The 26,390-nt window shown below is 44.4% G+C and overlaps 1 protein-coding gene across 1 annotated transcript in view; it reads right to left on the bottom strand.

Annotated features, from left to right (window-relative positions):
• Nucleotides 1-5,753: 5,753 nt before the first annotated feature.
• ISM1 (isthmin 1) overlaps nt 5,754-26,390 on the bottom strand; it is a 37,570-nt gene continuing 16,933 nt past the window's right edge. Inside the window, exons 3-7 of the mRNA XM_035890238.1 lie at nt 22,443-22,679; nt 14,017-14,284; nt 10,818-10,961; nt 7,937-8,026; nt 5,754-6,271 (exon numbers count right to left, since the gene is read on the bottom strand). Coding sequence (XP_035746131.1) covers nt 5,754-6,271; nt 7,937-8,026; nt 10,818-10,961; nt 14,017-14,284; nt 22,443-22,679 — 1,257 coding nt within the window. The remainder of the gene's footprint in view (nt 6,272-7,936; nt 8,027-10,817; nt 10,962-14,016; nt 14,285-22,442; nt 22,680-26,390) is intronic.

The following is a 26,390-nucleotide window of genomic DNA, read 5'->3' as shown; positions in this document are numbered from 1 at the left end:
TGCCTCCTGGCAGGGGCTGGTTTTGGTCAGAGGCGATGTGCCAGGCTGGACCCCCGACCCATTTGGGGGCTGACAGGGACCGCAGCAGTGCTGGTAAGCTGCTTGAGATTTGCCCTTAAAGGTGGGAGGTGTGTGAAGCTGTGCCGTGCCGTGGTTAGAAGGTGCTCCCTGTTGACTGCCTGATGGCAAATGCTGCAGAAGACAGTGGGACACAGGAATCCTTCTGTCTGCGTGGTCAAGTACATGCCCACCTTTCCCATCTTACCTGACTCAGAGAGCCCCGTGCAGCCAGACAGGGCTTTTCTCAAGGCCAGCTGTGCCCTAGCTCTGTTATTTGTGGCTGAGCAACATCCCCTCAAGAGCTGCCCCCGGGAGGTGGGGAAGGGGGATGGCTGGCTGCCGGGAAGGGGGATGGCTGCCGGGAAGGGGGATGGCTGCAGCTTGGGTTTGGGGGACAAAAAACCAGGTTAAGTGCAGCTGTGCAGTGGTAGGATCCAGCCTGGAAGATGGTGCCCGGAGTGGGAGCTGGTGCCCAAGCTTCCTCTGCTCCCCAACTTTCTGACTTGCATCCTGCGCCTGCCACCATGGCGTGCAGTTACTGTCCATTGCTTCAGGCGTGTCTCAGAGCCACAACAGAGCCCTCCTGAAATCCATGGGGTGAAGCGCTGTTCTGCTCTAAGCAAAGCATTGGTCAGGCCCGTAATAAACAGCAAACTCTGCCACTTAACACATGTAACGTTATTTGCCCAGTTTTAAAAAGGAAATGTCATCTAAGCCCTCCTCTGAAAACTAGAGCCACCCACACTTAGTTTTGTTAGGTTTGGCCCATTTGACCTGTGTAATATTGCTGTCACTTCCAGAATACAACATTCTGAATCCCTTATAAGTTGTGCATTTTACAGAATGAAAAGCTTCTCTGTGTGTTTAAAAAAAAAGCCTCCCCCCCCCCAGCTTCTTCTTGTGATGGAGAACAAACAAGGAAAAAAATTTATAACTCCCTAAACTGATAGAAAATTAGCACAGTCATAAAAGGCGTATGTGGCTTCGGCAACACAGCTGAAAAGGAAAAATGAATAAACCTGCCACTCAGAAATTAACAGGCAGCGCCGAAGAATGGCTGCGGCCCCTTCGGCGCCCCGGCCCCTCCCCCCGGCATGCAAGTGCAAGAACAGCCTCAGCCCCCTTGCACGGGCCGAAAGGAGGGGCTCTTCTGTGGGTCCGTTCCTGCCGACGCCGTGGGCAGCAGTGTACTGCTATAATGTGCATGACTAGAGGATATCCTAAATTAATTTACATAGATATATAAATATATGCATGTGTGTGTATTTTGTATGAAATATGAAACCAGTGATTTCTTAGCCAACCCCTTAATTTGTCTGAAACAGCGCAGGCATAATGGAAACTGCCCACACATTTTTCCATTAAAAGTTACAAAGGGAAGGGAGGGGGGGGACTGGTGATGATAGAAAAACACATGCGCTCTCAGCTGTCACAGAAATGCCATGCGGCAACATACACCCGTTTGCTGGAAAACGTGTCATCGTTTTCCCGGTGCTGGTCTTCTTCCCGCTTGTGCCCTCCTTCCCACGCGCTCCAGGCTCTGGGCGTACGGAGGGGAGGGACGTGGCCCTGCCTCGTGCCTGTGCAGGTGCACGCGGTGAGCACGAAGAGCTCTGAGCTTGCCCGTATCTCTTTTGCTGGCTTCCGTGTCTTTCTGGATTTAAAAGAGATCGCCTTGCCCGTGCGGTTGCCCCTCACGCGGTGTCAGGTGATTGTGCGGGTGACTGTATGGAGCCTGCACCGTAACCTTGTCTGGGTGGGTTGTAAAGGAATGGCGCCTGCCGGGGGTCGTCCTGTGCACTCTGTCCAGCCTGAACGCCAGTCATTTTCTCCGCGGATGGATGAAGCGTGCCCCCCTGCTGCCACATGTATGCCGCCCCACGGACTCCAGCCTCCAGCTGGGGGCGGTTACTTCTCCCCCTCTCCTGCCCTGGGCTCGTCTGACCCTACTCAGTTGGAAGTGTCAGGTGTGTTGGTGGCGCATTGCGACCAACCCCACAGCCTCAATGGTGACGATATACAGGGAACAGGCAGTGCTGTGAGGCCACTGGCGTGGTCTGAAAGACCACTCTGTACTGGCAGTGCTAACCATTTTGCACAGCGGGGGGGTAGGGGGGGGAATGCATCTGGTAAATAACGCAGCGGGACCGTGGGGACTGGCTAACGTGTGTACGTTTCTCTCTTTCGCTGTATTGTCCCATCACCGATATGCATCCCTGCAGGTTGCATTAGTGGAATTTTGCTGCTCAGCAGCTGTCTGGGCCACGCGAAGCCAGGCCCGCTCACCCTGTTAACCACCGGCGGTAGGCATTCCATCCTGCCATGGCTGCGCCACGCGCCTCTCCCAGCAGCGGTACCAGCTTAGGCCTTCCCAACAACCTGGCCTTAAAGCTGGGTGGTGATCTAGATCTGCTGGTTGAGCAGGGTTAAAAATAACTGGGATGCCTTGACTGGTTCCTTTTGCTGCACAGACAGCTGAGCTTGCCCAAGTGCAGCAGGAGAGGCCGGGAGGTGAAAACACCCTACTCTGGCTTCGCTGGTGAGAAACAGGTCACGGAACTGCTCAGATATGGAGAGGTTGCTGTAGAGTATTTTAAGTTTCCTTTTGGGAAGCGGGATGGCTGTCGGCAGGGCAGCGGGGGCCTCTCTGAGGATTTCTCAGGGTGGAGACCGCGAGCCCTGTCCAGTTCTGCTCGTTTCAAACCCCCTCCTATCTTTGGTTGGGTCTTCCGGTGTGCCCATTCTGTGGTAACTTAGAAATGTAACTCCAGCTGCTTCTAGCTGCCGGCCTGCGCCTGGGAGGCTAAGTCCGCAAACCCTTCTCAGGTCTTCTAACATGAAGAGCTCTGTATTTAAGAGACTGAGCCCAATTTGGCCGTGGTGAACTCCAGCACCTTGCTAAGGACTACTGCACAAAGTCATTCCAGGTACAATTTTAGTCATTGGAAAGGAGAAAAAGAAAATAGTAAAGACAAAAAGCAGCCCAGCCCTGAATGGATCATAATTTATTATAAAAAAGACTGACTTTGGTTTTGATACAGACCGTTGGTTAAGACTGCAGAAGTGCGAATACTCTCTTGATCCGTGCTCCAGGACACAGCCTATGGAAGAACTGGTAGGTCCTTATCAGTGGGTATGAGGCTCCCTCAGAGTTTCCAGTCTTGGCAAATTATGAGTGGTAACACTTGAAACTTTGTGTACCATTTCATTTATTAGAATAATTTTTCCTCTTCCCTGATACTTTGCTATGTTCATTATTAATGGTGTAGCAGCATTCCTCAATCGCACCATAATTACTAATCCATAAACTGCAGGGATGTGTTTTAGATTTCAAGAGTTGTGACTGCCCTCTCACTGCACCCCCGAGAAACCTGAGACTGTTGTGTCCCCCCCACTGCCAAGTGAAGTAAATAGCAGTGCTTTCTGCCCCACGTTGCAAAAAATATCTGTCCTCCCTCTTAAGTGACTGATCTGGAGTTGCTGTTGCCTGTCATCCATCTGCTGTCAATTTAACTGGCTCCACTAGCTAGTGGCTCCTTCTTACAACCTTGCAAGAATTCACAAAACCTGGTTTCTATAAAAATTAAGGGGTGAGCCCCGTGTTTACGCTCTTGCTCAACTAACCATGCTCTGTTTCTACCAGCTAGCGCTAGAACATACCCCCGCCTCCAACTCAAGCCCACATCGAGGAAGGTCGGGTGACCTGGCCAAGAACTCCCGCTGCTGAAGTCACCTCCGTGGATCAGTTGCTGTCACACACACGCAGTAGCTTTGCCCAGACGCCGCACTTCTGGGCACCTGGAGCCTAGGCAGAGCACTGAGACTCTGCAGCCTGTCAGGACAGGTCTGGCGGATCTGGGAGAGCCTTTGCAGCAAATGCACCACGCGTTTGCTCGGAGCGGGTGTCCAAGGCCCCTGATGCTTTGCGATCCCCTGCTTCGCGCCGCCTGGGCAGAACAACACGAGCCTGACGCTTCCCAGGCTCAGCGGGCTTTTTACGCCCATGTTAGTGCTGGGGAGACCGGGCACACGTCTGCCCGGGAAGTTGCTACCAATCAGCACCTGAAAGGCCAACAGAGCTAGCAAAAACATCTACAGCATTTACGTGTGCATCTGTACAGCAGAAGGAATCGTCTTCCATGGCTGTCTTGAATCTTTCAGCCAAGACTGACTGCAATGCAGGATCAGCTTTACCACTGCGCGAGGTTCCACACGCAGTGCATGTATGTGCGTTAGTCCACGTGACCCAAACCAGGCATTTATCTAGTAACATTTAACCTCAGTTTTCCGAATGAAGACATTGACTTGCAGCAAGACAGCCTTTTACTGGATGGAACTGTATTTATTTACCCATGGTGTAATTTTATCTTTTGTAAGAATGCAGGTATCAGCTGCTTAATTACAGGATTATGTATGTAAACTTGCACTTTGTAAAAATTTGGAAGTAAAACCTTTGCCTAACAACAGTCTTATTCTTGGCAATTGAGTTCCATCTACAGAAGCCTTTCGTGTTAGAGACATATCCCACATGATATTGTTACAATTCAATAAATACTTTACAAAAATAATGCTAGCTTTTAAAAACATTAAGACATTTTAACTCACCAATAGTTTCTCCCAGACAGCTTCCTTGAAGAACAGCTTCTTCTGTAGGACGCTGTGCACTCAGCGTGTGGTGAATGGGGGAAAGGGCTGGCTGCATGCTTTACCTCAGGGAACTTAGAAATGTGTATTCCAATTTTCCCATTCTTTAAAAAAATAAATTTCTTTATTTTCTTAAAAGAAAGAAACAGGCAGATCTAAGCATTCTTCATATTAAAAATTGGGAAGTAACTGTGATTATTTTTTTTTTCCCTTTGCCATGGTTTCCGTCTCTGGCCTCACTCCTCCGAAGGCTTACAGCACGCCTGGTTTACCGGTAGCGTAAGACGTAAGCCCTGGCAGCTGCAGCTCCACATCCGAGATGTCCCCAGGAGTGAGCTGTTTGTAACTCTTGCAGAACCACTGCATTGGGACTTTTTCTGCTCCGTAGGAAAACCACGGCTACGTCTCCTGCAAGCCTACCCCGGGTGGACTGCAAAGACCTGAGCTAGAAGGTAACGGGAAGAATTCCAAGAAAAAAATCGCTAGTAACTGTCTATATTCACTTTTGAGTATGACCCTTCCAAAACAACCATCCTTCCTTTCTTAGATATGACTAGTCATGAAATCAATTATAGAGAAAACTGATGCTGTAGGTGCATTAATCTTGTAAACCGTTCCCATATGGAAGAGTACATTCTTCAATCCTATTGTTTATAACAACTTTTTAAGTATGTGCCCTCCTCAGCTGGGGCCCTGGGGCTGGATGGCGATGGCAGCTGCCCCCTGCCCCCCCACCTCACACTTATGTTACAGTCGAGGAATAAAATGAAATGCATGTTATTAAATGAAAGTTATTGCAGTATAAAACCCTACCAGGACAAGTTTTATGTATGTCTGTATGTAAAAATAGGTGTGTGCGAGATAGAGAGATATGTGTTTATAAATTACACACACTATGAAAAATACTTATGTATTATATTACAACTATATACATTCACTAGAAAGAAACGGATCAACCCCTCTCAAGGAGACAATGCAGCAGCCATTAGCAGTTCTCTGGCATCCGGGAAACGAATGCTATTTTGTGTCTGAAGAGGAGGAAAATCTTCTCAGTATTCCCTTGCTTCTTGAAATTGCTTGTAGTAGTCCTCGTCTGAAGGGTTTTCTGTACACTTCTGCCCGTTGTTTGGAGGCCGTGCTTCATTGTATCGGCTCCAGTCACCTTTGCATATAATCCAAGGCAGAATGTCCACTTTGTAATGGAGTTCTGCTGAGAATTCGATGCTGATCAGGTTTGGTGTACCTGCCCCTTTCCCCCTGGTAATCAGCTGCATGTTATCATCGTAGCAGCAGTGCTGTGCTGCGAGTGTGGTGCTTTCCAAAGAGAGCATGGAGCGGATGCAGTACCGTGCAGTGGGCTTATAAATCTCCAGTTTTTCCTTTGGACCACTTGCATCTTTCCAGCGAAAGTTTTTCCTCTTAATTCGATCATAGATTTCAGCAGTGCTGTAGGCAACTTCTCTGGGGTAGGAGCATGGGCAGCTGGGGAGATCATTGACCACCTTGTGCATATATTTCTTCAAGAACTCACTTTTGCAGCTCATCCATCTTTCACAGCTATCAGTATCTGTTAAGGGCAGGAAATGGCAACTTCAGATACATTATGCAGCATCCCAGTTCGTAGCATCAGTGATAACAACTGAGTGAAGCCCAACTGTTCAGCACCGGTGCTTCGCTTCAGAAGGGGCAGGCAGAGCTTGTCTCCCCGCCTGCATTGTGTTAATGTGCTGTCTTGTCAGGTAAAGAAATCACATGTGTGACTGGGTTTAGGGCCTCAGGCAGCCTGAATTATACTGCAGCACCACGCCAGTAAGAATCTCTGATGTTTCTTCTACCTGGCAAATTCTAATTTAGCTGCCGATATCCCCGTGCAGCATCAGAGACCCTTTCATGGGTTTACAAGTGACAATACTGAAATAGGGAAATCACAGTGATTTGAAGCCAGTCTCCAGCTTAATCCCATAGTCCACACACTCACCTTGTAAGAGCAGCAGATTCAGATGCTGAAGGATTAAGTTTCTCATGATGCTAGAAATACCAGGATGGCAAGCAAGGCCTGGATTACTTTTTCTGAAGTTCATTATTAAGCCCTAATTCAGTCTTTCTTTTAACTAACAAATAGTTTTTCTATCTGGTCTCCATCTTCCCAAAGGGGTATTTCAAGCAGCGGTAGTTCAAATGTATAGACTGACATCTTAGCTGGCAAATGCAGCCAAAAGCAATTCAGATTCTAAAAGGCTGTATGTGACATAATATTAGAGTGTCTGTACATTAGGAGGATTTAATGGCACCAGAGCCATGATTTATAGCTGGGATTAAAGAGATTTATAGACTAGTAGCATATTTAATACTGGTGCTTTATTATTTTGCAAGAGTCTGGGGAGAATCCATTTAAACGTCTCCTACCTAAAACATTATTTAAGATGTCTGCTTTCAAAAAAAACCCTGCACATCTTGCTCCACGCTTACTTAACAGGACTCTGGAGTAAGGCAAAGACTGGGACCTAAAACCCTTACAGCAAACATTCCTGCAAAATATTTACTTAGTGATCTGTGTCCTGTTTTTCTATCTCCTTAAGGAGTCCCATCCCGGCTGTCATTAACTATTGTGCTCCCCCACCATAGGAGGGAGGTGCCGGATTACATTATTTATCCAATTAGTCCAGCATCCAGTGTCTAAGAGTGGCCACACTATGGTTTCACTGGAGGGATGAAACCGGAGCATTATAGAAGTTGGGCTGAGTTTTAGCTAGATCAGTATCAAGTCATGCCCTATAAAATTGCTTTGGCTAGCCCTACTGCAGCACACACAGCTATAAAAGCTATGCATGCTCATAAAAGTCATTGTTATTTTTTTTTAATGTGACAGCTGTGCCTAAAATGCTTTTATAGCATCTTCCATTCGAGGCTATTTCAGCAAAATGCTAATCAGTGTTTGATTCCCCCCCTCCCTTAAGAGTGTGCAGCCTTACCGCTCTTTTCTGAACTAGGATAGAGAACCACCATTTTATAATGAAAGAAGCACAGAAATTTGCTAAGACTTAAGAGGAGAAAGATTCTACGACAGAAGCAAGCTAAGGTTCAGATCGTAAACTTAAGCAAGATAATAAATGGCCATTATTACTGATATTTTTAATGGTAAACTCAAAATCTTGTCCTGCAGCGAGAGTCAAAACAGGAAAACCAAAGGAAGTCTCTTATCTGCTACTGAAAGACTGACGAGGCTGCTTACCAACTTCAAACAGTTTGGTAGCGTTGAAGTCTTCACTTCCTGCGAGTAAGCTCACTTCTGTGGCAGCTGTCCGGAAGGTATCTTCGATCCCTAAGACAAACACGTGTCAGTGGTGGCAGTGTTTTCCTATTAAAACACAATGCAGTCAACTGCCTCCCTGCCATCCCCTCCTTCCCCAGTTCTGCAAGGTGCTTTTGTTTGCCCGGGAAGTAATCTGAAGCTGCTGCTGGAGGGAGCATTTGTTTAAAAATATAATGACCAAGGCACCTGTGGTGTTAGGAAGATAAAGCATTAGCTTAGCCCAAAGGTCAAAAGTTTTCAAGTTTTAGAGCTTAGGTTATATTTCAGCAACAAACTGGTCAGTTACGAACCAAGTGCCGGGACAGCAGAGCAGGAACCAACTTTGTCCTTCCTCTTCCCGATGCAAGGCTTGTCAGTATCTCCCAGTAATTTGGGTAGGAGCTTTGCATACACTTCACCAGCAGCCACCTGGTCAGCTCTATGCGACCAGCATCTCCAGAGCATGTGTCACAGGTGACTGACAAGATGAAAACAAGCTTCCTAGCGGAAGCTCTAAAGCCCTGGGCAAAACCGGATGTCTGAAGGAGACGGCCTTTGTGCCGCTTTCTAAAACAGCGATGTGCCTGAAGACAGGTGAGTAAGCTCATATCCGTATGTGGGCAACTGTTGTTCAAGAAGCACAAGGAGGAACAATGCTATTACAAGAAGACTGGCGCTTGTTGGTGTCTCCCAGTGCTAGGGAGTTGAAAGGTGTGAGTAGGCAAGAGATAAATAGCCTCTCCAGTTGGTCCTATCCCCCCACCTATAGCAATCAGATATCAGGAACTTAAAATATCAGGATCTTCCGACAACCTCCAGTTAAGTGTTCGCTATCAGTAGAGAGAAACACAGATTGCCAGAAAATGCATTAAATTGATCCTGCTAAAGTCAACATCCTTTCATTGTGGCTTTAGTTTGGCCTACCTACCAGCCTAATGTTTCCCTAATGTTTCTCTGCCGCCATGTAGCCTTAGAACAAATGTCTCTTCAAAGAAGTATTTGAACAGGTTTGGTGGTTGTTTTTTTTTTCCTCTCCATTGAATTAAAGACCTCCAAAGAGAGCAGAAAGCTCTTTAATATGTGATAACTATATGGTTAATAATGAAGTCTGCTCACCATCCATCTTCTTGCCAATGAACTTTCTCCTGATCTCCTGAACTGGGGCATAATAGCAGCTTGCAAAGCTTCAAAACAGCCTCAGGCAGCTTTTCAATAAAATTATCATAGGGTTTTGCCTTAACTCCAGCAGTAGATGCAGAATAATAGATACCCAAGTACCCATTACAAGGCAGTAATTCACTGCTGGAATTATAAACAGCAGAAGCTGAGCTTTGCCCTTGTAATTTAAAAAATGTCAGCACAGCCTCAAAGAGTGAATATATTTTCCTTGCTGATCGTTGGGGGTCTGTTATATGACATAATATACTCTTTCAAGTTTGCCACTGTTTGATGCTAGCTGGTAATAAATACTGGAGAATATAACTGAGGGCTACATGCTTTCTTCTGGAATTAACCCCTTGTTATTGAGGTTTTAGGTTGTATGAGAGCATCCAGAAACATTTTTCTCCTGAACTGCCCAGCAGCCATTACCTTGCAACGGATGCATGCATCTGTCTGTGAGTGAGAAACTTCTCTTCAACTCTTTCTCTGAGGCTCCTAAGTCTTCTCTCCAGCACTGCTGACATTTCACTTCCCATCAAAAAAAACCTGACCCCCAGTTTAAGAATTTCTGCCTTTCAGAATCATTAAGTAAACTCAGTGAAATGCATACCACTGTGGCATGTGTTTTTACTTCTCTCCGATCTTGGGAAGTAATGAAATCGCACATATCCCGTGCATTGTGGCAACTAGTGCATCGCTGCATTACAAACTTGCCTAAAGCCAAACACACAGCAGCATTTAAAGAACATAATGGGAAAGTTTTCCATAGCAGCTTTAAATTGCTATGATGTGGGTTTGAGTGCTCAGCCCTGCTTTCACCAAAGTGAAAACTGCGTGATGGTAAAGGGCACCTCTGTTACTGGTATTTAAATGTCAATGACTTTGGGTGGGTAGGAGCTAAGATACAGCTCCTTGGCCATGTTTTCTGAATACATTCAAGCCAGAACTATACCTTCCTTCATCCCATTGTGCACAGCTGTTGCAGGACCAAACTTGCTGGTTTGTAATTCTCCATTTGTCAAGCAATGTGTAATGAACAGAGATGACATTTCCACCTTAACACTGACTTTCTAGGACAGGAAATTTTGTAGCTTAATGCCCAATGAACCCCAAATCTCTGGAGCGAAAGGCAAAGCAGGTATTTAAAGTATTTCATATTAAAGCACATGGAGTCTTAAAGCAACTCTGTATACATTAGGCATAAAACTTAAAAGCCATATAACTGGGGGGGGAGCTGTTTGTTCACAACACAGGCATACCCATTCACTGCACGGCAAAATAGGAGCTCGCTGAGGTAACAGTCAGCACAGCTGTTTCGAAATTCTAAAATTAATACAAATTTGTTTCAAGAGGGTGGATTACACCCTTTGGAATACAACATGTACTGTGCACAAAAATGACTGCTGTACCCTAAAAAAAGCCCGTATTCGTCTTTTAAGTCCCAGGGGATAGTAGACTGCATCTAACAGCATATTATTACTAGCAAGGAACCTGCCATTTCATAAATGGCCTTGAAAAGCAGCGTGTCTCTTCCTGCCGAAACTCTTACCTAGCCAGGGAACAAACGGGCCCCAGGCTTTGTGCACAGGAGGGGTCCCCTCCCCGCCTCGCCTGCCCCTCCCCACTCCCCCCGACAGCGGTCACCTGAACATGATCGCACCTGGGCAGTTGGGCCTGTCGCAGGTCCGTGACTCGGTGGCAGTGCAGGCGTACCCACAGGACCGCATCCGCTTCTGATTGCCACTCCCGCAGGTGACGCTACAGAGGGACCACGGGCTCCAGTCTCCCTCACCATCAATGTAATCTGCGTAAGAACAAAGATGAGGAAGGAAATGAAGAAACAAAACTCCTACTAACCAAACCTACTGTGTAGTGTTTTTTATTATGAAGGCAAAACAAGAATGGAATCCAGATGGCTCTACCTGAAGCTCAGGCTAAATGCCAGGCGTAAGCCTGCTGTTTAAATGGTTTTCACACTTGATGCTCCTCAGGGAAATGCATGCAACATTATTTGAAAAAATATTTCCTTTCTCTTTTGACCTTTTGGCAGCTGAGAATCCTCAGCTGCAAAGCTGGGTCATGAACTAACACTACACATCTATTCACATAATTTCCCTGTATATAGGAATATGTTTTCTGACCACAGACTAATCAGGCACAGGGTAAATGAAGTTTTCTTTTTCTTCTTTTCAAAACTCACAGCAATAGCACAACAATGCTCACTTAATTAATTTCTAGGACACAATGAATGTTGGACTATGGGAGGGTCATGCGTGAAAATTGCAATTTTGCTTTTCAGGCCCTTGAACGGGAAACAGATATTACAGGAATACTGCCATGAATATAGGGAACCGCATACGCATCTTGCACCCAGAACACTATGCAATTTGTAGTGATTCATATGAATTACTAAATAACGTCAAATCCAACCATTTACTAGCAGGAACCTTCTGAAAACAAAACACGACTTTATTCTCTTCTGGTAGACAGCCAAGGGCAAACGATACCAAGTCTACACCACCATGGCTTGGTGCCACTCTCAGTATCTAAGCCCCTTAGAACCAGTCTCCGTTGTTTGCCGAGTTAACCGTTGCACATCCCACCTTGGGAAGGCCACCAAATGGAGTCCATGAACGAATCCTGGTTTTCTTGCCTTCCCACTGGCCTCCCCGGCTGAGCGTGGGCTCTCGCTAGGGAATGTCTGGCTTCATGGCTTTCTCCGGAACCTACAGGAGATGTTTAACTGACCCTGTGATCATAACTTGCAGCCTTCGCTCATTTGGGTTAAACCAGCACTGGTAGCAAAGCAAAATTGGGTTTAGTGACTCTGAGGCAGCCCTGCTCTATAGCTATAGGCTGAATGCGTACGTACAGGAAAGACACAGGGACAGATCCCTCCCTCCACTGGCCTCTGTGCTACACGCGATCCCCGCTCCCTCCCCACTGCCATGCTGTCTGTGGGCTTCCTGAGCTGGTTAGTAGAACACGTAACTTGATTTGTACCATATGTAATGACTGACGACAACTCTGTGGGGTGCTATTAAACATTTACTGCCAGCAGTATGAGAAAGTTATATATCTCTCTTGTAGCACACTGCCTAGATGCGAGTTCCTCGTGGCAGGGACCTTATGTGCTTTTCCTCCTTTTCTTATGCTGCTGCTGACTGGGAAGCCACCACACTTGAATCAGGTGTCCGTGGTGCGATGCGGGTGGGAACATGGCTACCGTCTGTGCACACAGACCCGTGGTTCTGGGATTTGCCAACAGGCGGGCACTACAGCAGTCTGAAGAGGCATAAGACACCTTAGGAAAATGTGAGCCGCTCTTTTCCAACTCTGGATTCTTTTCGCCACATGGCTGGTGAGGAAGAGGGAGGATGAGCGGGTGCAATGCTTGTCAAAGAGCCTGGCCTGGGAGGCCCAGGAAGGGCAGGCAGAGCCATGCAGTGCTTTTTGGCAGGTGTAGGACGAGGCAGATGATAGAGCCGTGAAACGTGTGAACGGATCAATGGGTGGAACTAGCATATAAGCCCTGCATGGGCAGGATCTGCTGCTACAGCCTCCTGGGCAAAGCCAATGGCACGGGACATTTTAGGTCAGCCAAAAGGCCAGGAGTCTTTTCCAGTTAGTCAGGTGTTCTGGTGTATGGCAGAGAGCTCTAGGATAATTGTTAGGCCTACCTACCTAGTGTTTATAATGCACTATGAAACACACAGTACCTTCTGTTAAGTATACCATGTTAGATTTTTCAGCTAGAGCTCAACCTGCTCTTCCTGTTTTTACATTTGTAATTCTTATTTTTTTTTTCTACCACAATTATTTGTGAAAGCAATTTTATTTTACCCATATGAATACCTACCTAATATGTGAGTTCTTGGCAATAAAGTGTGCCCACAAATAAATGCAGGTGCAAGAAGAAGGGATAGACTTTAATCTTCTGGCCGCAAAATTTAAATCGTATGTATGTTTAAATACAACATTCCATGAAAAGTCTCTCTCAATTGTTAAGGCTCTAGGACTTAAAAGTTAACCAAAACAGGGGAAAAATCAGACTGAATCAGTGCATGACAGCCACTCTGCAGTATCTAGAGAACGCAACAGCGGTGCCAGGGTAAAAGGACTGTGGCTTTGAAACCCCGCTCTAACAAAAAATCTTCTGTATTTACATGCAACTTAAATCTGAGAGACTCTGAGCTACCTGTGGGCACATGTTACTTCACCTCCCTCGAGCCATGCCCTTGTGGACAGTTACCGCCCGTTGGGGCAGTGAGCAACTGCAGCTCCCCTCTCTGTTTCTGGTTTCTGCAACTATTTCATACAACAAGCTGAAAACAATTGTTTTCGCCATGACACATCTGGAAGAGAATCACACACGCAAATACACAATGTTCCTGCTGCATGTGCCACTCCCCACACATGCACCAACATAATTCATCTTATTTGTGTATCCACCAAATACTACCACGTTTTAGATCTTGCTTATTTATCCAATAATTATATTTTGGTTCCCAAACCACCGCACGATTCTAAATTTGTACTTATCCTTACTCTAAAAATAAATATGAAACCTTGTTTCTCTTGCTTTTAAAAAAAGTACGCTCAGGACTGAAAAAAAGGTCCTCTTAGGGGATAACTGGTATGATTTTCAAGATTATAGACTTACTAGTGGAATGCAGCTACCACAGTACAGCTTGTGCATCTGCACAGATTTGTATTTAAAGGCTGATGAACAAAAGCCACATGTTGAAAAATTCTATTTTGCTTGGCCTACTTTCAGCGATGCCTCACCATTCTCATTTCCCCCAAACTCGTTTTTACAATCCCAAGATGCCCATAAGAGGCCTGGAACGCAAACTTACCATACTCCGGCTGCTCCTTGGACTCAAATGTCCGGTGACTGGGTGCATGACTATCCCACCCACCGAGAGGGTTTAGGAAGTTGCTGTCCTCAGTAGTGCTGTCATACTTGTAGTCCTGGTCACCACTGCTCATGCGAGTCAAGGTGGAGGACCGCTGCCACCAGTTTCTCCAGTCAGGTGATGGGACTGGCCAGCTAGGCTTGCTGCTCTCTTTCTGCAGATCCTTGTCTGTCTCGGTGTCGGGGCCATCCACCACTTCAATGGTAACCTATGGGATTCAACACAGAGCAGCCCGTCCGTCAGCATCTCCTCCTAGTTGGTGGGAAACTTTCTACACAGGGAAGACAAATGACCAGTGTTGCCTTGCAAAGGGGCTGTGTAATACTGTAGGTTTGCATGTTGTAAACCATATGCGGATTACTGAGCCCAGAGATATGCAGCAGCTGAGTGGTTCCTGCTGCTACCTCTGCTGAATCAGACCTTGGAACAAAGGCTAGGAAAAATCCCGCACGAAGTAATAACCCATGCTGTGCCTAAAACCTTTGCAGCAGAATTTTCTGCCTTAGGGGGAAATGATGTTTAAACTCGAGCATATATGCCCACAAAAAAGAAACCCAAATCTGTGGCCCTAATTGCGTTGAGGCTCCATTTGAGGCAAGCATGAAGCACACCAGCGTGCAGAGCCCGTCCCAAGGACTTGGACTGACGCAAAACAGGGCCAAGTCAGGCCAGGAACGCAGGGTTTGCATCCTCCTTGCCCTCTAGTGGCAGCTCAGCCCATCCCCTTGCACGGCCTCCCCACAGCACCAGCGTTTCCATCACACAATGGCGTGGGCTGTCACCACCATGTGAAACCACGCTCTGCGGTGATGAGAGCCCACAGCTCTTTCAACCATCACCGAGTAAGTCACTTGCTGCTAAGCCCTCTGAAGCAGGTCCTCTTTCTGTGCTGGAGAGTGTAATGACATACAAACATCTACGGTTTCTACAGGAGCCCAGAGCCGAGATTCAAAGTTTGCTGCCCAATTCCCTCACAGACATCACGAATGCAAGTGTAATTCTGCATAGGAACAACCCTTGATTACTCCTTTTCTGTGCTGAACGATGTGTAATTATGAAACTGTTGGATAAATAACGTGCATGCGTATGGTGCCTGTTTAGGTAGAAATAAGAACTAGCCATCAGAAACCTTGGCTCTGTGAGTCGTGAAAGCATAGCGTGGCCACAGATAAATCATAAAATGCTCTGATGCTTCACACTAAACCATGATAGAGACGTGACTATCAGACACACCTATAATGTTTAATAGGTGCGGCGGTATTCTTCATGTGTTACAGATTTACACAGCAGTCTTTCAAGACAGTACTCCATGAAAATCAGCTTGTGTAAAACCAGGAAAACCAGAATAATGTACTATTATGCTAAAAGTCATTTACATGGCTCTATGGATTTGTAGTTTGGATAAAAGATTTAGTTTTATACAATGGTTACTAATAAAATCAGAAGACACACACACAAGAAAAAGAAAAGAGTGCCTGTGTTTCTTCGGCTACCTGTGAGCCACAGAAGAGTGGGACATATAGGAAGCAAAACAGAACTGCTGCCACGGCTTCATAGCTGCAGAAGCCTGTCCTTTTTTGGAGAAAGGATATTTTGCATCTATTTCATGCTTCGCAGTTGACCATAGACCAAGCCATTGAAATGAAACAACTTTGAGGCTACTAAGAAGCTCCACTGGGAGAAAGAGCAAGAGTGAGGGAAAGTGCAGTTGTCAGCCTAATAGCATCTTTACACAAGAGAGATTTTACTCCCAGACTAAATATGGCATTGGAATGATTACTTCATTAAACCTCAGCTTCTACAGACCAAGAATTAAAATGGATTTCATAAGTTTGAAAACATCAGGGTTAGTTCAGGGATTGAAAATCGTTGCATCTATCCAAGCAAAACAGAGTTTTCACAATAAGTGAAAGGAAATAGTGTTGCCGAGCAGCTAACACTGTGCACTGCTGGCCAGTCGTGGGGCTTTAGTGGTGCCCATGTGAAAAATAGTATGACTCTAGTACTTTAGTGGCAAGTATTTTTAAGACCACATTACCTTTCAAGCAATGACTCAGCAAAGTGGGGAAAAAAATGTATCTCATAAAAAAAGACAGGGAGCACTTGATAATAATTCCATTTGCTTTGTAGTTCTACGATAGCAAGTCAGAACGAACTCACATTCTTTCAGCCAGGTAACAGTTTGAAGAACCACAGGGATTTGATTTAAAATACTTGCTCAGGACGCCAAGCCAGTTTGAGCAAAAGAGGTTTTGGAGGGACAGAGAAACTTCTGTTGAGCTGTGTGCTACACTGGGAAGAGAGGCAGGTGTAACGCACAAACTTCCAGGCTCATGAGACCCCACCAGACCTCCAAGAGCACTGCCATGAACTTACTTACTTTCAAGACATGTCTGTGCGATCAGACATCCCTCTTTGGCATGTTTTTACTGCCAAGGAGCCTTACTGCAAAGGCCTTTAAAATGAGTTTTCCAACACACAGCCTATTTAAAAAATGAACATAACAAAAGCAAAAATCCAGTGTGGCAGTCTGACACACACCTATATTCCTCTCTCCACTGTTTTAAGCTTTGATTACCAAGTTGTTTGTTTAACATGTGGCATAAAAACCATAGAGTGAAAGAAATTCTATAAAGAATCCTGGGACTGTCTGAACTGCCACTGTTGGAAATTAAAAAAAGACAGCTTCAGTCGACTCTAGTTCTGCTTGTTGTCAGGGACTCAGCTATGGTCTGCCCAGCCCCATTTAACTCTAACGGACCTTATAGAGGCAGGGGGCAATCCTAGGAATCCCTCCATGGGATGACTCAAAAGTTAGGGCAGACGTCTGAGAAGAGGCTGCTGCTTCGGGTGAGCAATTGCTCCTCTATCCCAGTCTAAAATTTTGAAAAATCATCATTTGTTGAGTTCTTCACAGTACTTACAGAGAGCCCTAACAACATTAGCCTGTGACTATACATATCCATATCCATGATACAAACATGTATGTTGTTTGATCAGTTTCTACACCGGGGGGTGTTTATAAAAAGGAAAAAAGAAATCAGATCTAGAACTAGAGTCATTAAAAATGGGCGTTTAAAGCAGCTCTGGAAAAGCTTTCATGCTGTATAACTACTCCAACAAAAACATCTCTCAAAAATAAAAAAATAGACGTCTCTTAGAATTTCTATCTTGGAGACTGTTTAAAAGCCTTCATTTTCTCTGTTTTCTTCTTCCAGTGATTATCAAGACTGTAAAGATTATTATTTTTTCTTCAAGCATCCCAAAACGTTTGTGGTAACATTGGTCCCGTATAAATCCACAATCATCTCCAGAAGTATTCAAACCTAAAATGAAACCTCTTTTATGGTGGTGTCAGCTATAAATAAGGATGTTCTGCTAAAAATTGTTAAAAACAATTGGCATAGGTACATTACAACAACAGATTTGCAGTCAATTTCTAATGAAACAAATGTATCAAGCACAGATGTCTTGAGACACCAACATCCAATTTTCTCCTGGCCAAAAATATACAGAAGATAAATATTTTCCCTGCCTGTTGGAGTGCACAAAAAGTTCTGTGTATTTCGTCCTGTTTACTGAGACAACGTTTCTGAATTCACTTTAATGGTGTAAACATTGCCCTAAGCAACTGGAAGGTTATGTTTCCGGAAGAACTACATTTGCAATACTGTGCAAGCACTACGACATTTCTATCTTCTTGTTTCCTTCACACAAGTGGTACAAATTTGCAACGCAGAAGTTGCCATTCCGTAAAGGTGGATATGCGCAAGTCAGCAATGAGGTTAACTGTAACAGCAGAGCAGGAATTTTTTTAATTTAAGACATTGAAATAGTAAATTTAGGTTCACACCACACAAGAACTTCAGTAAAAATGGTATCAACAGTGACACCAATTTACTTCCGGTTATGTCATGACAGCTCACTTAGAACAGTTTTCTGGACTTGATAAAAAGTGAAAGACCACCAAAATTTGCTGGGAGCACAGAAACAACGTGACTTGAAACGTGCAATTTGTATGTAATGTTTGTCAATCCTAATTGCACTCTGATGGGCTTAACTGAAGCCCAGAATTAAAAATCTGTACCGAAACCCAGCTCTGAATTTTGCTCTCTGCAGCCAGGTCTCGTTACACCGTGACATTGAGAGATCTGTGCAGAGGTAGTAACAGCCCTGGTATTGAAGGTGGTTTAACCGTGGCCCTCTGGCACCCCGCTCTGCCTGGACCAGTCTCTCCAGCCTGCTAAGAGGACTAGCTAGCTCCCGGCACGGCTGCGCCGAGCTCCTGGCACTGCAGCTAGCTGCAGGAGAGATGGTCTGGGGAGCAGGGACCTCTCCATGTACAGACCCAGCCCAAGGACCAAGAAAATGAACACGTGCTCTCTGCTTTTCTGGGTCTTAATTTAATGATAGAGACAATCGCTTTGCTACTACCTTAAACTATGAGGCCTTAAAGGCATTACAATAAGCACTACTGCAGCCCTCCAATTCTTACTGTGCCAGACTAGGGATGAGATGTACTGGTCAGAGCTTGGTATTACAGATACTGCTGAGTCTTCCGTGATGATACTGAGAGGGTGTTGCTTTCCAATGCAGTAAAACCAGCAGTTTCAAATGACAAATACAAATGCTACCTAAAAAATACATCTAATAAAGTGTGTTAAAAGTGGCATGTGATAAATAGGTGGAGGTGAAGGAGATGGCCATGGATGAACCCAGAGACGAGATGGTTTGAAGTCTGCAGTTCTTTTTTAAAAGCAGATCGTAACAGCCTTGTTTCCCTGTAGTTGTGCATGTTGCTAGAGGAGTGGGTGGTTCTGTGTAGAAGTTCTTTTAAGAGAAGGTAGAAACTGAATAGGTAACAAAGAGAGTAACTAAAGCTAACACAGCAGCACTGGAGTGGGATGACTGGTGGATATGGCCCACAGGCCTCATGCAGAATGATAAACACAATGCATCACCAAGCAGGCAGCATTAACTTCTTCTGGCCTAAAATCACTCCCAACAATTATTACCAATCCTGTGACTCAAAGTGAGGATAATAATCACAACAGATTTAATCATACACTTATTTACTTCAGTTTCCCAGGGCACGTCAACATGTTTTTAGGACAGGAATCCTACCTAACTTTGCACAGTTTCTACTTGGAACCTGTCACCTCATCCAAAATGTCTAACAACACATCCATTGCAACTGGAACTCACCCAGCTGTGTTTCAGGTATACTTGTTGTGAAGCTTGATCAAGATTCAAGTTCTCAGAATAGCATTAATGTCAACAAAATGCCCTTGCCCAACAAACAGTGAGGAGTTTTCCCTTTTCTGCTCATTTGTCACGGTGTCGAGCACTCCTAGGAAAGCAGCAAAGCGGCGGGACAAGAGAGAGCAGCTCACTACCTGTTACAGTACACAAGCCTGGGAAAAAGTGGGAGGACAAGGGCAAGAGCTCAATTGCAAGTTGAAGCATCTGGCTCCAAACAAAAAAATCAGCTGCAGAGAAGAGCTGAGAGGTTGTAGAAAGCTGGTTGGAACAGATGAGAAAAACTCATCAGAAATGAAAAATAAGCAGGTTCCTGGTGTATGTGACTTCATTCTGTTACTCAGATGTAAGAACAATTCCACCTTACTCTGAATAATAACCCTGCCCAATTACAAGGCCTGCATAGGCATCCCTCAGCTAGTTCATCAACGGAGTGCAAACCTACATGACAGGGATTTTTGACTTGTGAAAGGAAATCCAAAGAAAAGGGGTGATCAGTTTTTGTAATCACCTTCTCATCCAGAAGTCTTCCAGGCATTGACAGGATTGTTAAAATGACAAAAAAAGAAGAAAACAAAACACCCCAAAACAAACAGCCAGTCTTTGCTCAACAGCAGCTACTGCCGTTACTCTCAAACAACCAACGCAGAAGCAAGGCTAAAGCATAAAATGCCACTTGAAATGATAGATTTTACAAGGCTAGACCGCCACAGAAAGATGAGTAAGTGTCACCTGGTCTTGCACGCAAAGAATCAACTAGCATTTGGATTATTGCAGCTCCGACTTTCTGAGGGTTTTCTAGAAGACAGTCCACTATACTTATATTTGATTATCACTTGATAAATACGGTAGCACCTGGGGACGCGTTAACTCTCTGATTTCCTGTGATGGTGTTCTGATAGCCACAACTTCCTCCCTGAAAGAGCACACAGCCAGGGCATGACACAGCAATTGCCACCTCACAGGAAACCAGAGAAGGAACGGCCGTAAAGAGAACTCACTGGAGTATCTTTTTGACCTGCTTTTTCAGGCTGAGTTTTATGTCTGTTTTTAAATTGTTTTTAAAATGTCCAGGTATAATTTACCTTAAAAATGTTATTTTTGGGCTGTGCAGGTTTGTACTAGTAGCAGGGGAAAGAAGTTCTGGATCTTTGAGAAGTAAATGGGGCCATTGTGCTAGATTAACATGCACACAGGCTTTTTTCTCCTTTCCAACCTCACTGTCCTAGGAGGACTTTTAAGTTAACACCCCTGGATTGTAACCTACAGACCCCGAAGCCATTGTGCCAAAAGAAAAATGAGTACCAATTCTGCTCTCACCTGCCAAACAGCTGATGAGAAATTTGCAAGTCAACGAGTGTCATTATTTCCATTCAGAGCAGTAGGGTACTGTTTAACGAGCAAGAATTCACTATAATCCTGTTTTCCCCCCAAAAGTAGGCCACCTTTTACAACCTTTAGGCAAAGAAATAAACTTTCATTGACTCTGTAAGGAATTAATGGGAGTTTTATCTCCATGAGGCCTGACCTGCTGCAGGACTGTCAGCCAGGAACTTAAAAGTAGCTTTGTATTTACGCACCTAAGTGAGCAGATTAAATGTAATGCAGAACTTAGGGAGCCTGTTTCTGAAAGAGCTGATCCTTGTGCACAAGAGCTCTGAGGTTAATGTTGCCCGATGTTTACAGGACTAGGCTTCCCAGTTCTCAGAGTCCAGCAAAACTGCTGGCATAGTTGGCTGACACATTTCCAGGATCAGGTGGTGGAAAAAGAGGTCATAGCAGAAGCAGCTACTATAAAGACAGCCAGGGAAATGTTTCCATCTCATTTGTCTATTCCCTGCATCTAAACATGAAATACTGTTACCGATCAGAGAAGGGGTTCGTTTTCTCCTGGCCTCCTCTGCAGTTTACATACTGTTCAAACAATGCTATTACACTATTTACCTCATGCCACAGTCTAGGGCCCCTATAGCTTCCCTACCTTCCCTTCCTAAGGCTTTCTGGAAGGCTTCTCCTAGCGTGAGGGATGTGTACAGTCACCACATGTTGAACATGTTTACTACCTTGGCCCGTCAAGTATTGGACCTGCACTGGATCCAAATCTGCTAGGCTTCTTAAGGTTGAAAGCCATCTATGACGTAATGGAGTGTCAGCTTGGAGACAGCATGTTCTCGCCTGATCATGTTGGTCCCTCACCAACAGAACTATTATATCTTTATGTATGTACTTCTTAGACATATCAAAAGGATGGTAATTTTGTGGGCTGAGGGACTATATGAAGCCAGGAATTAATTTAACCAGAAAACCAGTTCTATTAGTGTATTTGTTTTTATAAGCACATCTTAGGCAGAGCAACATTTCAATTTATTGTTTTGGTTAAAAAAGACTGCTTATTAATGCCAATTTTGCTTTAAGGCTCTGAATTAAAAAACAAATCACTCATTTTTTCCTCTTTCTAATCCTTGAAGTTTCAAGATGCAAGTGGCTTGTAAGAGGCCATTCCAACCCCCAAAACAGTTTGAGAAATAACATATAACAAAGTTTCTTGCAGACAACTTTTTTTTTTTACTCCAGGCAGCTGCTGCAGAAACTAACTTTAAGTCCCAGTTCTATACAGAGGATTGCATTTGGAACTGAAACTTGAAGACTTGTTCTCTCATAACCTTTGGGGATGGTTGCATTTTATAGTAGCATACCAAAAGAGAATCTGTTCACAGACAAATTTTGCAACAGAGAATTGAAAACAGGATTTAAAATATCCATTTAATATCAACAAAGAGAGCATGTTCTAAAATGGCAATAGCAAAGATGGCTTTAGTATCGTAATATAGGTCTATATTGATACCCACACTTATGCAATCAACACTATCCAACGAGAAATTCAGAAAAAAAAAAGTGCATTCACTTAATACAAAAAGTATATGTTATATTATATTCTATTATATTCTATTATATTAATTATTATATACATTCTCTCTTGGAGCTATTGGTAGGGAGACAGGGTGTTCTGACTGGATGTCATGGAAACCAGGCTGAAAGTTCTCTCGGTTCAGAAAAATAATTTTGTGCAGCTCATAAAAAAATCACACATTAACATAAATTTGTACCTGAATGTTGGGATTCTGCCCATTGATATCTGCTTTTGACAGGTCAGGGAAGTTTGGGAGATCCAGGAGGAAAGATCTGGGTCCATCTCTTTGCAAGGACGTATGCCCGTTTTCCTGCCTGAATCGCTGCTTAGGGAACGGCCGGTGGGCAGCCTGGAGATCAGGGTATTCTCTTCTGTCCTCAGGGTTCAGAGTGAAGCTGTCTTCAGGAGAACGATCATCTGCAGTGAGTGTGTTCTGGGGAAAAAAGCAACGCACTATAACAACAACTGAGAGAGCGTGCAGTCCTGCCAGTGCCCCCGGCTCCAGCTTCGTGCCAAGGACGGCTGCAGCGCGGTACAGAAAGCCTTGCAGCACACAGACCCCTGGCTCGTTACAGAAACACACAGGATTTCGGACCAGTTTTTTCTAGGGTGCTCACAAGTTTGGTATCTGAGTCTCACTGGAATATACTTAGTTACAGTGGTGCAAATCCGTAATCATCTGACACCCAATAAAACTGAGTCAGACTTGGGCGCTTAGCTCCTTCAGGCTCCTGTAACATTCCAGCCTTGCAGTGAGCACCTACACATGGACACAAGCATCTAACTTAAAGTGAATCTGGAAACATGAAGCTCTGAAGCAACCCCTGGGAAATCAAATTGTATCACGTTGAATGTGTCCCTAAAATGGTGAAAGGTATCTTTATTACAAATGGGTTTAGTTTCCTTTGTTCCAAAGTGGAGCAAAACCACTGCCTGCCAAGTGCACGTTGAAACTTACGGTATGAAAAGATCCAACCCCTGACTGGCAGTCTCTCCCTCTCTCTCAGCCTGCAACAACTTCCATCTCGTTGCCTCTGTTCCTCACCCAATTTCTCTGGTCTTGAACATCTGAACCTTCCTTCCTCTGGGATCTCATTTTCATGTTTGCCTAATGGTGGGATTGAATTTCACCAAGTGGTGGGTCAGCGGTTAATGCTTTTGTTATTGTTGAGCGTACTTTTGGGTTTTGTAGTATATTACTGCAGGCTGCCTTCGAACCAGTAGCACTGCTGCCACTGCCTTTGACCTCACCAAGGAGATAGATACATTTAATACCAAAACACTCGCTTCCTTGGTTAGGACTGGTCTGGGGACTCGGGGGAAAAAAAAAACAGCAGACAAGTCCAATCTTCTTATGGCTACAAAAAATGCGTGGGGCAGATTCAGCACAGGTTTTCCTTTTGACTCAGCTGAAAAATTTTAGGCTTGAGGTCTCAGTATGACTGCCTGGGGAGCTTTTATTTTCAGTTCATAAAGAGACAGCGAGCATGGAGAGGGTAAATGTTAAAGACCTATCTTTTAAAACAAGCACAATTAAAGTGGAATGGCCACATGTGGTTCTGGCTCTACTGAAGCATATTTTTGCCAGCATTTCTGGTTAAACGCAATCTCCATCCAGCTCCCCTGGCTCAAATTAAGCTAGCATACCTTTTGTTAAGCTCTCAGATAGATAACAGTTCCAATGCCTTTTCTTTTATTTCGTGTTTATTTGCTTAGAAAGTTCTACATTGACCTTTGAAGCAGTTTACAATATAATCTGTGCACATTACAGGGAAGTATTCAGTGAGTTAAATAAACCAAGATTTAAGAGTTAATCTGTGACTAAGTGAAATCGTCTCAAGCAAAAACTAAGGTGGTTCTCCTCTCCCCTTCTTGCTGCATTGCATTTGTAAAGACCAGAATCAGATTTAGCAGAATTAATGTCGTCTTGGTATTTTCATGATCAGAATGGTCACACTCTGGAAGTGCCCCAAAGGCATTATATGACTATCTACAGCAGGGGTGCAAAAAGTTCATTCTGAACTAGTGTATGTGTGCCGTCCTAGAAATGTATGTGCTCTTGACGGTCCGCACTGCTTGAAGGCTAAACCAAGAAGGCTTCTCTGTTGAAGACCAGATAGGACTTTCAGATGCCTTTGGTGGGCCACCCATTAACACATCCCTTATTCAATATAAAGTAGAAAGCAAATCACACAGCAGCAAGCTCCGGGAAACAAAATTGAGGGCTAACTTTAGGTTCCTTACCCATGTGCTAGTACTTTAACTTAACACTTATTAAACAGAATTTAACTGAAAACTTCTTGGCGCATGAGGATTAAATGGCTTCTCAGTTATGTCTGACTAACAACAAGGTGTAATTGTGCTGTTATTAAATTACTTCAGACAGGAACCAAAAAAAATGTGGTACTTAAACTACGTTTTTCTGGGATATCACACCCATAATCTTACCTTTATTAAAAATAAAGTGAGATTTTATTAAAAAATAATAAAATTCTCACGTATGATTTCATACTTTCCCTCTATGCTTGCCACTTCAGGGGCATCGTGATTCTCCACATTAACATACCATACAGCTAGAGCTGGCCAAGGACTTTAGAGACCCACATTTAATTCTCTGATAAGACTTGCTGTGTGATCTTGGCAGGTCATGGTCTGTCTGTGCCTTGGTGGGGATAACAGTACTTCCCTTCCTCACTGTGATGTTTGCGGGGAGCTCAGCAACTACAATAATAAGGGCTATATAAAAAGTTTTTAATAGTGTCAGACAGATGGAATATCACATGGAGTTAGTTAGAAAATTGTCATGGTGAAGTAATGACATCAGGCTGATCGGGCCCACTACCAAGCTGCTTGGGGCAGGGACTGTCATTAATTACAGACTGAATGAGTTGGGGTTGTTTAATGTTAAAAAGAAAAATGGAGGGGGGGGGACATGATAACTGCCCTGCACCACAGGCTGCTGCAGCGAGGAAGGGGATGGACAGCTCTGCTCGCTCAGGGTGGACACGGTCGGAAGACCCCGGTTCAACATTAGGTACACATCTCTGACGGCAGTGACAGCCAAGCTCAAGAGCAGCCTTTCTGGGGGAAACATGGAGTTTTGTCTTCAAGAGCAGGTTTGACCAATGCCTGGCAGGAATGACACAGGTTAAATAGTGTGTCCTCTGCCTAAAAGCAGTGTTACCTCTTGCAGTCCCTTTCATGCTAGGACAAGCCCTCACTATGCCTCTTTGGGGCTGCTGTGCCTCATACTGCAACACAAGCAAACAGAAACGCTCAATATGCATGATCATTTCAGTTATCTGCTTGTAGTACCATGAGTGAAAGACCATTTGTTTCCAGTTACTAAAATGAATATAATGCCTGTGTTTTAGGTAGATAATTCTTGGTGTAGTGTCTAAGCTGATTTTCAGTATTATGAGAAATGTGTATTTCTGGTAAAAAGATAAACGAGGCTGCCATCAATAAAAAGTGAGCTTGTGAAGAGAAGAATATGGGCTCACTCTGTTCTACTGCATTAGCTCAGGCAAAGGCTCTTCCAAGGCAAATTTAGCAGGAAAAAGTGTGTCCTTACTGCAATGCCAGCATCCTTTCTGAAGAAAATGGGGTTTGTGTAAAGGAAATTTAATTTCATTTTTTGCAGGGGGTGGGGGATGATCGTCTCTTCTTATTTCTTTGTTATTCACATCTTTATGCTTCACACTATTTCTCTCTAGGTGTACACAATTTGTATTCCCAGTTGCTTTTGGGAAAGCAGTGTTGCTTGCCTTCCTTCAAAAGCTCTGTCACTTCATTCTGAACTACTGACTCAGTTTCTTTGAAGTTACGACATTTCTAATTCAGGCACATTCGTTTCTTACTCAGATGGTGCATCTGCTCTAAATATTTTAGGAGAAATCACTTTTTTCCCTTCTTTTAACAGGATTGTTCACAACTTTTAAACTTTCCATTAAGATGATTTTAAGGGGTTACTCATGCTTGCTGTCAGCTACAGTTCTGCTGCCCCATGGGATCAGATATTTATAGAAGTTCCTAACAGAACGGCTTAGGATTTCTAAGCATTCTAAGTGGGGACAGTATATAAGGGCAGGAACACATTATTCATAGCTGCGTGACAAAGCAACAAAATAAACCCGAGGGAAAG

Source organism: Egretta garzetta, unplaced genomic scaffold, assembly GCF_000687185.1.
Source record: "Egretta garzetta isolate BGI_Z169 unplaced genomic scaffold, ASM68718v1 scaffold252, whole genome shotgun sequence".
Lineage (NCBI taxonomy): Eukaryota > Metazoa > Chordata > Aves > Pelecaniformes > Ardeidae > Egretta > Egretta garzetta.
This window is presented reverse-complemented; position numbering and strand designations above follow the sequence as displayed.